Source organism: Pyxicephalus adspersus, chromosome 2, assembly GCF_032062135.1.
Source record: "Pyxicephalus adspersus chromosome 2, UCB_Pads_2.0, whole genome shotgun sequence".
In the NCBI taxonomy this organism is placed as follows: Eukaryota; Metazoa; Chordata; class Amphibia; order Anura; family Pyxicephalidae; genus Pyxicephalus; species Pyxicephalus adspersus.
In genome coordinates, this window is record NC_092859.1 from 22,606,279 (window position 1) to 22,619,367 (window position 13,089).

Consider the following 13,089-nt stretch of genomic DNA (forward strand, 5'->3'; position numbering starts at 1 on the left):
ATGTACTGCACATGTAAGTCTAAGAAAGCACATGCGCAAAAAAAAGATCCATCCAAAACAACCGCAGAACCCTGACCTTGATGGGGTTAGCAGGATAGTAGCCAGCTAAAGGATGAACTGAATTACTAATAGTAATACTAAGACATTATCTGTACCTAAGCTTTTTTCTGACAGGAAGTGAAAATATATATACATGTTTCTCAAAAGTAAATCCTTTGCTTGCTGTGAGCTTGCTGTGACTCCTAATACGTGAAAGGGTATTTGCAACAACCTGGTCTTTTTGTTTTTGTGGTTTAGATGGTTGGAGCAAAACAAGATCTAAGCAGTATCTCATGTTTAGAGTAATTTTATATATATGTTTCACACACAGAAATATATATATTCCATGTAAACTATAACTGAATGAAATTTTGTTTTCTCTGTGCACTGTGTACTGTAAACAATTGCTTTTTTTGTTTCTACCATATCTATTTATCCTTTGTTATATCATAGTGCTGTTGATCTCCTGCAACCTCTCTACAGCCACTTTCTGGTGATATGAGCTCAAGCGACAGCCTTAAGGCATTTCTAAGGGTGGGTTTCCTGATGGTGAAAACAATGGACTATTCTTGTACAATGTGTGTTGAAATGGCCACTTGTAGATTCCACTGGAAGTCCCTGGACTCCAACAAGGAGATATGGACAGAATCGTTCCCCTAAAAGAATAAATGCATGAACGATTATCTTCAATGTAGGATTATAAAGTATTAATTGAAAGAAACCTGCATAATTAAATAAATTGCATGTGGGATGAATTGTTGTGGTCTAGTTCAATCTAAAAAAAATCCATTATGCTGGAAAATATACATTTCTAACCATACAACCATTTTTGCTAGACATGCCTGCCATCAATCATTTGCTGTCTACTATGTGATTACCATTGGTGATGTTTAAACCTATGGCAGTGCAATTCAACATACAGATGCCTAACATATCTTGTTCTGTCCAAGAAGTTACTCTGTATACCCGTCTGTGTAACGTCTGCAAAGACTTCCTGAGCAGCTGCAGCAATCACAAACAAGAATGACCCCAAAACCCCAAAATGACCCCCAACTTCCACCTTGTGTTGATGTGTTTATATAAGTAGCCGTATAGCTGAATGGATACCCGGTATTCGTCTTTATACAATGTCATTTGACGGCTTTCCTGGACATTTCGCACAACAAAATACAATTATTCAAGTTTACAAATTTTGGAAATAGAAAGAAAATAAACAAGCCTTTTAGCATTTATCTTGTGGACGCTTTGTTATGTAACAGAATCAAATATTTAAATTGTATGCTATAAAATGGAAAGTCAAAAATGCTGTAATAAGTACATGGTCATGGCACAAATACATTACTTTTTACTAATACATTACTATTTTACTAATGATCAGTACAAGAAATCATTTTAGGATTTTAGAAATTTCTGTTTGTACCTTTAGCTGCTATACATGTCCCAGGACAACAAACTTATACCCAGAAAAAAAAAAAGTCAGTGCCAACGGTTGTTTAAGGTAATTGCAGAATTGCTGGTTTGGGGAAACACAAACATCTTTATTAAATTGCAGCCGACATTTTTCGCCTTCATATTGCACTTCTCTATTTATAACTCTACTTTCTTTCCAAACAGATGTATCAAGATAACAGAATTACTGTCACTTCTTATAAACCTCCCAGAAGACACCAATTTGGATGAATCATAGACCGTCTCCAAGCTCTGAATAAGATGAGAACACATACTTGCATGTAATCGAACGGGAAACACCAAAATCAGAAAAGCAGACTTCTACTAAATAACAGAAGCCTGAATAAAATGAAAACACCTCTATATAATGTAGAGTGCTGCATAATATGTTGGCGCTATATTAATTCTGTTTATTAATAATAACTTCATCCCAACCACAGGCCTTCAATACCAGGTCAGCCTGGGGGGAAAAAAAAATAAAACAGAATCGGCCTCTCTAAAGTTCACACACTTTTCCTTAAAGTTTATCTTGCCTGATGAAGCGTTATGACAACAGGTTATGTCTGACCTTCTGTTATCATATGTGAAAGTGCTGTTTGTTCTTGTCACTGCAAATCACTAATTCTTTATACATAAAGTGCAATAATTATTTCAGGTGCTGAGCTGCTACAAAATGCGGCAAAAATTCTATAATCTGCATACATTTCATGGCACAAATAAATCTTGTTTATAGGCATGTTTTATGTGCAGGATGAAAGGAAAAAAAGAGCGAGAAAAATGAAAAAAAGGAGAAAAGAGAAAAGAAAGAAACTCCAAAACAGCGGATGTTGTGGAGAATTTATCAGCACAAAGGATAGAAAAGCTGAACTCTTCTTCTTCTCGGCCTATCAGAACGCGGGGGAGCGCAGGATTCTGTAACATTTTAAAGAGACTCCTCTTTCTGCTTCCTTATTTTTGCTACTGTATCAATCCGGCCTGCCAGAATTCCATGGGACGCAGGACAGATTATGGTGCCAGCCCAGACATCCCAGCAGTAGCAGCAACAATTTCTGAAACTTTCTGAGAAACATACTGCCTCAGGGAAGTAAAACCAATTGCAAAAAGTTGTAGAAAATAAACAGAAAAAAGTAAATACCAATAAAAACAAAATATATGTACAGTGTTGACACTTCTAGAATTCCATTTTATTAAGATTTCTTCTGTCCGAGCTGTTTTTTTATTCTGTTAATTTTGATACAAAAGCAGATTCCACAGAGTCTCTTAATATTCCATACACAAAGCAGACTATATTTAGCATCACAGACTTATCAATAGGGCCGATTCATGCCTTTACATAAAGAAGCAGTCTTTGCCCTCATATTTTTGGAGGAGTCATGTGCAAAGCCAAGACCCAGGCTTCATGTAATGGATCATTCAAATTCAATTAGTGACACGCCATGGGCCTGGGAGGGGCTACAAGGATGGTTCCTAGCAGGAGACAAGGGGACACAGCCACAAAGGGGTTAATGAATAAGAAAAGGAGTTCTGCAAGTAACAATGGGGTGACCCCTGACCAGAGGCAGGAGACCCCCTCCTTATCCTAAGCCCAGAAGCCACTTCTGAGACTAAGCGAAGCAAGATGTAAGAACGTCAGACTGCGTTACGACTCCGATTTGTTTTGCTGCCGTTCTTTTTCAGAAGAATTTTGGCAGCCACGAAACTTTAGATTTCAGACAATTATTTCCTTAATTAAGGTATCGGAAAATCTTATAACTAAAAAAAAAAAAACGAAAGGTTGATGGGTGTCTGCAATGCACAGAAGGCAGGCATGACAAAACATCTGCTAATAATTTTCAGGGTGGTCCGATAAAGAGAGCCCTTAAGTATACAGTAAAATGATTTATTTTATATACTGCAACTGGAGCTCAATGAAAAAGGCACGATGCAAGGGTTACAGCTCAAAATTTCACTTAATCTCTTGCAAATCCTAACAAGCACGGAGACAACACAAACAGCAACCGTACGGTATTGTTAACGCAGCTTTGGGATGTCAGGAGATACATGAAGGTTCATCGGCTGTCGCCCCTTGGGGTTCGCATGTAATATTTTTCTCTTTAGCGGTTAGGAGGGTTAACTGAACATGATGGGGTTGCAGCGAAGCCAACACAACTGACCCCCAGTGTTAAATCAATCCGTACACGTGTCTGCCTTCAAAGCCAACATAAAGGTTCGATCAAAAACACACTCAAAAATATTGCCAAAACTTTTTCTGCCCTGCAAGCATCTGGCCCCTTAAAAAAGAAAAGTTTTACCTCTCTGCAAGGAACCAGTTGAAAAGTTAATTTCCCCAAATAAACACAATTCATCTACTCCTTGGACATATTTGACTTTATAAAAAACAAAAAAGTTTGACTCATCTGTTCATAACTTTGCAATGAAGTTGCAAATGATCAAAATTTTAGCCCAAATCTTTTGAAAAAAAAAAACAATTACAAACACTTTACTTTGTGAAAACAAAAATTTTGACTTCGTTCTGGACCAATCACTTTTAATTAATTTTCACAAATTGGCGGCGGTAATTCTTCCCCCCTGATTGGCTGCGCCACACGAAAACAAGCTGCGACAAGTATGTTCTTGGTGTTCACCTCTCCTAGCACCTCACTCCAGTAACTTTGTGACAAATAACCAGGCACAGAACAACGACACAATACCACTCCAACACTTGTGTACACAAACCGAATCCAGAGAGAAAACAGGCATGGGACCAAGATCAAGACTGTCTGCCTGACTATTAAGGAGAAACAAAAGCAAATTGTTATTGCAAGTATAATTACCTAGTGATTGATATGTATTGCAGAAGTTTGTGAGATTGAATAGAGGGAACTTGGAAAGCTTCCACTGCAGTTTTTAATTTGGATTTATAGGCAGCAGGGTATTGAATGTAAACTCAAAATCACAAAGAAACCCTTTTTTTTCCTGCCTGACTCCTGCCACCGCAGCAGTGTGGCACCTTTCAAGGGCAGATTGGCGCGCTCATCGCAGACAAATCATATCATGGCGAGGGGAGGTTCAAAGAAAAACAGAGGGCATTAAAAACTGATTTTTTTGGAGGGGTGGGGGGATGACAGGGCGAATGGCAAGCATGATACAGACATGGCTGACTCCAAAAACTTGGCTGAGACGAAGTGCTGAGAAAATGTCCAACTTTGAAAACATGGCAATCACTTGGAATGAGGGAACGATTCAGGCGGGTTAGGCCCTGGCTGATTAAATTATTCCCTTGTGATTATCTGTGAAGGCCGGTGTCTTATGACTTTATAATCCTCCTAACAATACACAGCAACATGCAGCAAGTCAAACACCTCGACAAACAAACAATAAATCTATTATAACATGTTGCAGCTCAGAGCGTGAGTTGTGTCAGGAGTCTTGACGCTGTAGATTTTGACATGAAAAACGGTAACGTCCTTTTACTGAGCTGAACCGTTAAATTCGACATCATCTTGGCATACACTGCCATCCCCCGTCAGATGAGCATGTGGAAAGGAGGGGAGGGGGGTTAAGTAGCATATTATGAAAAAGATCAAGCTCCCCAACACTCTTGTGACAGCGGGGAGAAATCCCATACAAACCTACGCAAACTTAATGTCAAATTGATCAGCTCATATTTAAAAAAAAGAGTTTTTTTCTTTTTCCTAAATTAAAATATCCTAACATTAAAAAACTCCAACCCGGCACTGTACAGCCGATAATGTCTGACAATGCTCACCAACAATCAGAAGGTATTAGAAGCCATGTTTCCAGGTCACTTAAAATGTTTCCCTTGGATACTAAATTGTACTGACTGCTTCCTGAATTCTGCATCAATTTCTCCATCACTGGCTGGACATAGTGACTGTAAATAAACATTTTTAGCTTTATATTTAACACATGAGATTATACCACGAGTCTCCTCAACCTGATATCTAGCAACAAGCATATTCTGGACTCAATCGTTCAGATAAATATTCAGAGAATAAAAGACAAACCCATTGCATCCTCTAAATCACTTACAAAAGGAAAACAGCAAATACCAGTGAACTGTATAAGCAAGCAGTGAAGTGCAGACAAGAATCGGGTAGATTGTGGGATAAAAGGTTGCAATGCTGGGGCCACACACACACACATTACAATCATCATTTTATTCAATTGCAGTTTTAGTTCAAGACAGTTCATTCTGCATGCTATGTCAGCTTTGTCTTTAATTTATGTTTTTCTTTGTAATAATTACATTTCAAAAATTGACAATGATTACCTGGCAAATAAAATCAAAAATCAAATGACACATAAACAATAAGATTGCAGATCCAAAACAGTCCAACTAGCACATATAATTCAGTTGGAAGAAGCAAATAATAGAATCCGAGAACAACACCAAGTACACTGCAATCACTCAGTGATTAAATAAATAAACAAAAAGATCAAAAAGCAGAAATCTTATAATGAGACCGGGATTGCAACAGGCGACCTTTGACACGTGAAATCTCACCGGCATGTTTGATAGGGTCAAGCCAAAAAGCAAGTTGCAGCAACCAATGAGATTAACGTTTACTGAATTCGGATCATTAGATGCTGATTGCATATTGGCTCCTGTGGATTACCGGGGAAGTAGATAAATCTATCTATTGCCCGTTTCGTTATTTACAACACAACGTACTGTAAATCGCTTACACAGCAGCCATGTGACAAGCAGAATTTTAGACAGAACTAACCTATAATTTTTTAGGAGCTTTTTTAGAAGCATCATCTTGAAGCAACATGTGGTCACAAGATAAACACAAGCAGGAAGATTTTAAATTCTACCCCCGAAGATGGGGGGGTCGAGTTTTAGAGGGAAACACCTGGAGGTACAAAATCAACAACTGATCATAACATCCTCAAATTAACCAAAAGAAACATGATTGCCTGTTGATCACCAATACCGCACCGGGTCACCGAAGCGTCAGATAATGGAGACAGGATACTGTAAATAAGATCCAACAACTCTGTCAATCGCAGCCTTACAGAACAAGTCACAGCAAATTAAACAAAATAACAGATCAGAAACAGAAAATTAATTATGACATCGGGCGTGATTGCATTGCTGAACGACACCACCGAAGTGCGCAGCCTGCGTGATGTTGTCATACGTGCAACACACTCATTACTGTGACAAGATTTTGACAGTTTTCTTGTATTTTAATCGCTGTGCGAAAAGCCAAACACAACAAGCCGAGTTTAAATCCCAAGAAATGAGTCTCAAAATCTTGTCTCATGGAATATTGACCAAAAAGCAAACAATTCACCCAGGACAAGGGATGACCATGCCAGAGGGCATTTAAGGGGCTGCTCCAGAGACAAAAGGGGGTACTAGGGGACATTTGGGGCAAGTAAATAAAAAACTGAACATTTTACCAACACATAATTCTACTCAGCCTGGTTGCAACAACCCCTTACAATCTCAACACACTTCACAAGACTATCTCATATCCAAGACCTTTATTTAGTGACTAACAATAAAAAGCAGAATGTTAAGCCTAATCAGACACCCGAAATTAATTAGGACTCACTTATTGGTTTTCCTATTGGTCACCTATGGCTTTAACCTATCTGTGTGACGTCTCTTCATCACACACAGGCTTGGCAATCCTGACCCCCCGGGCAGCCCCCTTTACTAGCCTGGGTGAGCGGTTCACTGGCACACAAGGCACAGAACGTCTCTTTCTCTCTCTCTCTCTTCCTCTGCCTTTTTTTCTGAAAAATAATTTAGGAGAACGGGATAAAATGGTGAGCAGGTGAACAGCCAACCACCATGCCAGTGTCACTGGAACAATGAGCGCCCAACGCCTGGCACCGACCCCAGAGCTGGCTAATGCGGAGAAGGGGATTTACAGTTGGCCATTGTTGTCGTAACCCCAAAATAAATTCAGTGGGTGTTCGAATGAGTCAGTTATTACAGCCCTCCTCCTCCTTTTTTTTCGCTCCAATCTGCTTTTTTTGTTTTTGTTTTTTTATTTTAATATGCGGGACATCCTGCCGCTTGTGTAATGCCCTTTTTTGCAGCCATTGTGATTTAGAGGATGCAAGCTATTATACACTCCCCCAAGTAGTTCATCTTAACCCCTCCATGCAGGGTGGATGGGGGATGCATACAATACACTCTGCAGGCTCTGGCTAAGGGCCACAATGTCACATTTGTCACCGTTTTACTTGTTTTCGACTTGGGTTGCCAAAAAACAAAAAAGTGCCAAGGGGTATAGAAATTAAAAAAAAAAAAAAAACTAAACTTACACTGAACTTTTAGCGGCGACAACTTGTCCTCTCTGTCTGATGGCTTTATCACCAGTCTGAAAGCACAAACATCCAAGCGTAATCCGTTTCGTGATGACCTAGTCAGAAACACACCTCCAGGCTTCGCCTGCGCTGGTCAGGGACGTGGGCATCCCCCTAGGATGCCAGTAGGGAAGACGGAGGCCTCGCCGCACACACAGACCGAGGAACAACCGTCACGAGGAGCAGAAGCCTGGGGAACGCCGAGCGAAATCTAATCACAGACCTCGGAGCGCAAACTAGCCAGCACATCTGACAAGCATCTGCTCTGATAGGAATGGACGTGTTAATAGTGAACAGGGGAGGAAAAAAAAACACACAACACAGCTGCCACTAACAACACCTTTACAAAAGCTTGTGTGTAGAAGGGATCACCCCAGCCTTTCCATCACATTGTCACACTGTTTTGCAACAAAAACTGTCACACTAGATCGGTGAACAAAAATGCATTCCGCAAGTCCTGCTCTTAAATCAGCCCGGCATGCCACAAGATAAAAGGTGCTCCCTATCTTACACACCAACACAAATTGAGATTAATAATCTGCTAATCTATGGTCAGTACAAACGTTGGGCATTCGCATCAAATGCTCATAACTTTTCAAAAAGTTTGCTGCCAGCTTCAAAAGGGCAATATTTTACCGGGAACCCATTGATAAAAGCTAATCAATTATTCCAGAGTAGGAGAGAACAAACAGATCCTCACTGCCAGGAGTTTACAAGTTAAAAAGAAAAAAAAAATAATTTATGAATCCTCTGTGAGCTGATAGAGGAATGACCTTTGAACGCTAGAAAAAAAAATGTAAAATGGAGTCTCGCCTGTCACTTTGTTGCAAAGTGTTTGGATCACAGCTAAATGCAAGGAAAAAAAATACACAAAAAAACATAAAAAACACAACAAACTCTCACCCGACATTCAAAACACGCTGTCCTTTCAGTTTAGACTACAATTCAAAAAAAAAAGACATTTTGCCCAAAATGCCAGAAAATGTCACTTGGAAACACACAGAGAATAAAATCTTTTGCACGCCGCCTGACTTTGCGGGGCGATTTAGTTGACACAAACGGCTGTAATAATGGAGAAAAGGAGGTCAAGTATGTGAGAAGGACTTAGAAATGGAAACATTTGTGTAAAGCGGAATATGTTGGTGTTGGTTGTACTTTAGAAAGGTAAATCAATATCTGGAGGATGACACAAAGCGATATTGCACATCTGGGTAATCTGGGGACCGGCCGGCAGTAAGCGCGTTCGGATACACCAGGGTGGGGGTCTGGGTGAAATGGACGCAGGATGTCAGAGAATTGCTGGGATTGAGAAGCAAAAAGAGGAAGAAAACATGAAAATAAAATGAAGCCGGGGGATCAGCCTGGAGGACTCAGGGATTGGCATAGAATAGGGATATGCTGGGCATAATTTGGGTGGATGACCGGGTTCCAGGAGGGGGCTGTTAGGAAAATCCCCACTCTGGTAGTGCAGACCACTTCTGCAGGGACTCCCTGTTAACACAACTTCTACCAGCACTTCCTGGAAACGGGCTACTTCTCTGTGCAGGAACAACATCCAGAAATGGGTAAACCTGGTAAAAGCCCAATGCAGTACCTGCATGGACTAATCCTGCGAGGAGTGCAGCCGGAGCTCCGGCACCAAGCCCAGGAAACTAAGGAGTTGTGTAGGCAGAGAGCAACACAGCGAGAGCCTGTTGTGTTGTACAGGGAGCCAGGGATCAGGGTGCATGGAGAAGGGGCAGGGGGTACACAGAAGAAAAGGGTGCATGGAAAAGGACTGGGGTACACCCAACAGAAGGGTGCACGGAGCCTAAGGTAGGATACACAGAGAAGGGACAGGGTGCACGGAGCATAGGGAAGAGTGCAATGGGAAGGGGCAGGGTACATGTAGCATAGGGTAAGGTACACGGAGCACACAACATACAGAGGGGTGCAAGGAGAAGGATTAGGGTTACACTGAATAGATAAGGGTACAGAGAGAGAGGAAGGGTGAACACATCAGAGGTAAGGGTGAATGCAGAGTATGGAGGAGGTCAGGGTGCACATACTAAGGGGAGTATGGATAGGGTACACACAGTGTAAGGGAGTACAGGGAAGGTGTAGTGTGCGTGCCATGGGGAAAGGTGCATAGAGAAGGAGCAGGGTGCCCTTACTGTAGGAACATGTGAATTGGGAAGGAATAGGGTGCAGCAGACCACAGGGAAGGGAGCACAGAGAGGGAATGGGAGAGCCCAGGCACAGTGCAGAGTGTGTCTGATGGAGCACAAAGCGGGGTAGACAAACAAGAGAAGAGTGTAGGAAGCACAGGAGAGGAGCGCAGGAAGATCTGGGATTGGAGGGCTATCCGGGCAGACCAGGGTGAATTTTGGGCACAGCCAGGAGCCCCTCTCCCCAATACATAGCAGCACAAGTGCACTCACCTCTCAAACTCCGGCGGTGCGTCTGGCTCGGTGAGCATGCTGAATCCAGCACAATATCCCTTTGTCACAGCCGCCACTTCTGAAGGCTGGAGGAGAACCTGTCAAGGAGCAGAGCCGAGTCAGACCTCTCTCACACAGATCACAGGGCCAGCAGTGCGGGGAGCTGTGTGCTGTCACTCAGATCCTGCACAATGCTCCTCATCCCTGGGACAGGACACAGCAAGCTGCTCACTGGGATCTGCCACCTTCCACACTGCTCACTGCCCCCTCCCACCCCACAACAATCACACATTGTTCACAGCAAAGACAAGCAACTGGGACACACAGGGGCCCCTGCCAGGGACACAGCACTCTCACCGCACTCTCTACTACTGACTGCACTCTCCTCTCCTTTACACACTGCACTCTAATCTGATGGCAGCACTCTATGCACTCTCATTTCATGACTGCACTCTCTACTACTGACAGCACTCTATGCAAATAGGAATACACACTGCACTCTAATCTGATGGCAGCACTCTCTCTCCCTCTCCCTATGCTCTGTGAAGTTTCCCTCGGTGTCAGGAGGAATCTCTCAATTTATCATTAACTGTCTCTCACTCTCTCTATGTCAGTGCGGTCTCTCGGTCAGTGTTTGATCTCACTCGGGGTCATTGTGTGCTCTCTCTCAGTGGCAGTCTCTCTCTTGCTGTCAATGTGCAGTCTCTCTCTAGCTGTCAGTACCAGCACTGTGCTGTCTCTCGGTCAGTGTGTGGTCTCTCTGTCAGTAATATGCGGTCTCTTTCTGTCTCTTCCTATCATTAGTATGCGGTCTCTCACTGTCCCTCTCCCTCTGGTCAGTGTGCTGTCTCTCTCTATCTCTGGCTGTCCCTCAGAGGTCTCTGTGTCTCTCAGTACTGACTCTTGAGTTGGTCTTAGTAGGTGAATCTCTCACACAGTGTCTGTCTCTCTCCATAGTTCCCGGGCCGTCTTTCCTGTGAGTGTCGGTGCGGGGCCCCGGGCGGTGCGGACAGTGGGGGCCCCGGCGGGTGACAGGACAGTGACAGGCGCGCGCACGAGACAGAGAAGGCGTGAACGCGCGCTGCCTGTCCGTCCGATCCGCCTCCAACCCGCCCCCTCCCACATACGCCCCGCCCTGTCCGCGCATCGCCACGCCCACTCACTAACCTCTCTGATCATCTTCGAGCCGTGTTAACCTTTTACTGGACGAAACCAAAACACAGATTTATTAACCCCTTTTACCCCGACATGGAACAATATTAACCCATTTCCTGCCTGAAATGGGTTAATATTGTTGGCGTCGTTGGCATAGGGCAATATTAACCCCTTCTTGTCTATACAGAGCAACATTAACCCCTTCCTCCTCGGCTTAAAGCAAAAATAACCCCTGCCTGACCAAAGTAACATTAACCCTTTCCTCCACAAGAAGTAACATTAACCCCTTCCTCCCATGAAGTAATATTAACCCCTTCCTCCCATGAATTAATATTAACCACTTCATCCCCATCATGAAGTACCATTAACCCCTTCTTCCACATAAAGTAACATTAACCCCTTCCTGCCAGGCATAACCACATGGTCTCATTAACCCCTTCCTCCCCTCCATGCACCGATAGCACAAAACACTGACAAAAAAAACGACTTTAACCCCCCCCCCCTTATCCAGTTTATTGGTGATCACCAGGAAGGAAAAGACTGGGTAAATGCTTCTTCCAGCCTGCAGCAGACTGATGACATCAACACAGCCTTGCCAAAGTCACTGACTGCAGCGTAAGAATGAGACACTGCAGCCAATGCTTTTTTGTAGGGGTTTAATGTTTGTGTCCCTGTTAAGGGGATTTACCCTGATTTCCTGTTCTGAGATTCTTCACAAGTACATGAAGTGTGTAGGGGCCGTTCATACGCATGTTACTATACAGGCATTGGTTAATTCAGCACACAGGACATGTGCCTTAAATGCTGATAAAAAGTCCAAACCTTCCCCAGGTCATTCAATAAAAAAGAAAAGTTTTGATTGTGCTTTTCAAAGTAAAAATCTTCTGCTTTCTGAACTCTTGGCTCCGTATACGTCATCCTGATCCCCATGCTTCAATGCTACCTACACACATCCGATGATTGCCACCCATCTGGGGTGAAAATGTGACAGTGATCCCAGACATTATTTATCAATGTACTGTGGCAGATTGATGAATGACTGATTAGAAATGACTCCTGTGTACTCCTATGGAGGAGAGCACAGCGGGGTGCCGCTCACTTGTCTGCTCCCCTCTCCATAGAACAAAATAGAACTTTGTGTACAGCTCTTGTTCATTCATCTGTCACTGGAAACAATCATAAAAGTTTGTTTCCCATGACAATCACCTGAGATCTATCTGACTTCTGTCCCTAGACTTATTGATCTGTAACAAGCAGCTGTCGGGGTCTTGATCTGTGTACGTCCCCAAGACAGCAAATTAAGATGTCAGCCAGGCACCTGGCATTTTCAGCGTTTCCCTCAGGGATGCATTCAGATCACTGAATCTGGCACAGCAATGAATGACCCTGGCTGGAGCGGGACCCATTGGCCCTGATTTTTTTAAAGCTCTCCAAAGCTGGAGAAGATACACTTTCATAAGTGAAGCTGGGTAACCCAGCAAACCTGGAATGGATCTGGGCCAGAATTTAAAACATTTGCTCCCAAATACCTAAAGACTTTTAGGAATTCCATTCCAGGTTTGCTGAATCACCCAGCTTCTCTGATGAACGTGTATCCTCTCCAGCCTTGGAGAGCTTTAATAAATCAGGCCCATTGCTTCTCACATCTCTGCTGCTGCATGAAACCTAAAACATATGAAAGTGATGGCAGAAAAAC

The 13,089-nt window shown here is 42.9% G+C and overlaps 1 protein-coding gene across 4 annotated transcripts in view; it reads right to left on the minus strand.

Moving 5' to 3' along the window:
* Nucleotides 1-11,281, minus strand: part of SOX5 (SRY-box transcription factor 5) — a 161,320-nt gene extending 150,039 nt beyond the window's left edge. For 2 of the 4 annotated variants that reach the window (XM_072399925.1, XM_072399923.1), the window contains exons 1-2: nucleotides 11,173-11,281; nucleotides 10,239-10,336 (exon numbers count right to left, since the gene is read on the minus strand). In XM_072399925.1, the coding sequence (XP_072256026.1) occupies nucleotides 10,239-10,336; nucleotides 11,173-11,193 (119 nt within the window). In that variant the 5' untranslated portion in view covers nucleotides 11,194-11,281. Of the gene's footprint in view, nucleotides 1-7,776; nucleotides 7,897-10,238; nucleotides 10,885-11,172 lie in introns of those variants that run through there. The other 2 variants (XM_072399926.1, XM_072399927.1) reach the window with 2 other exon arrangements.
* Between the last annotated feature and the right edge of the window lie 1,808 nt (nucleotides 11,282-13,089).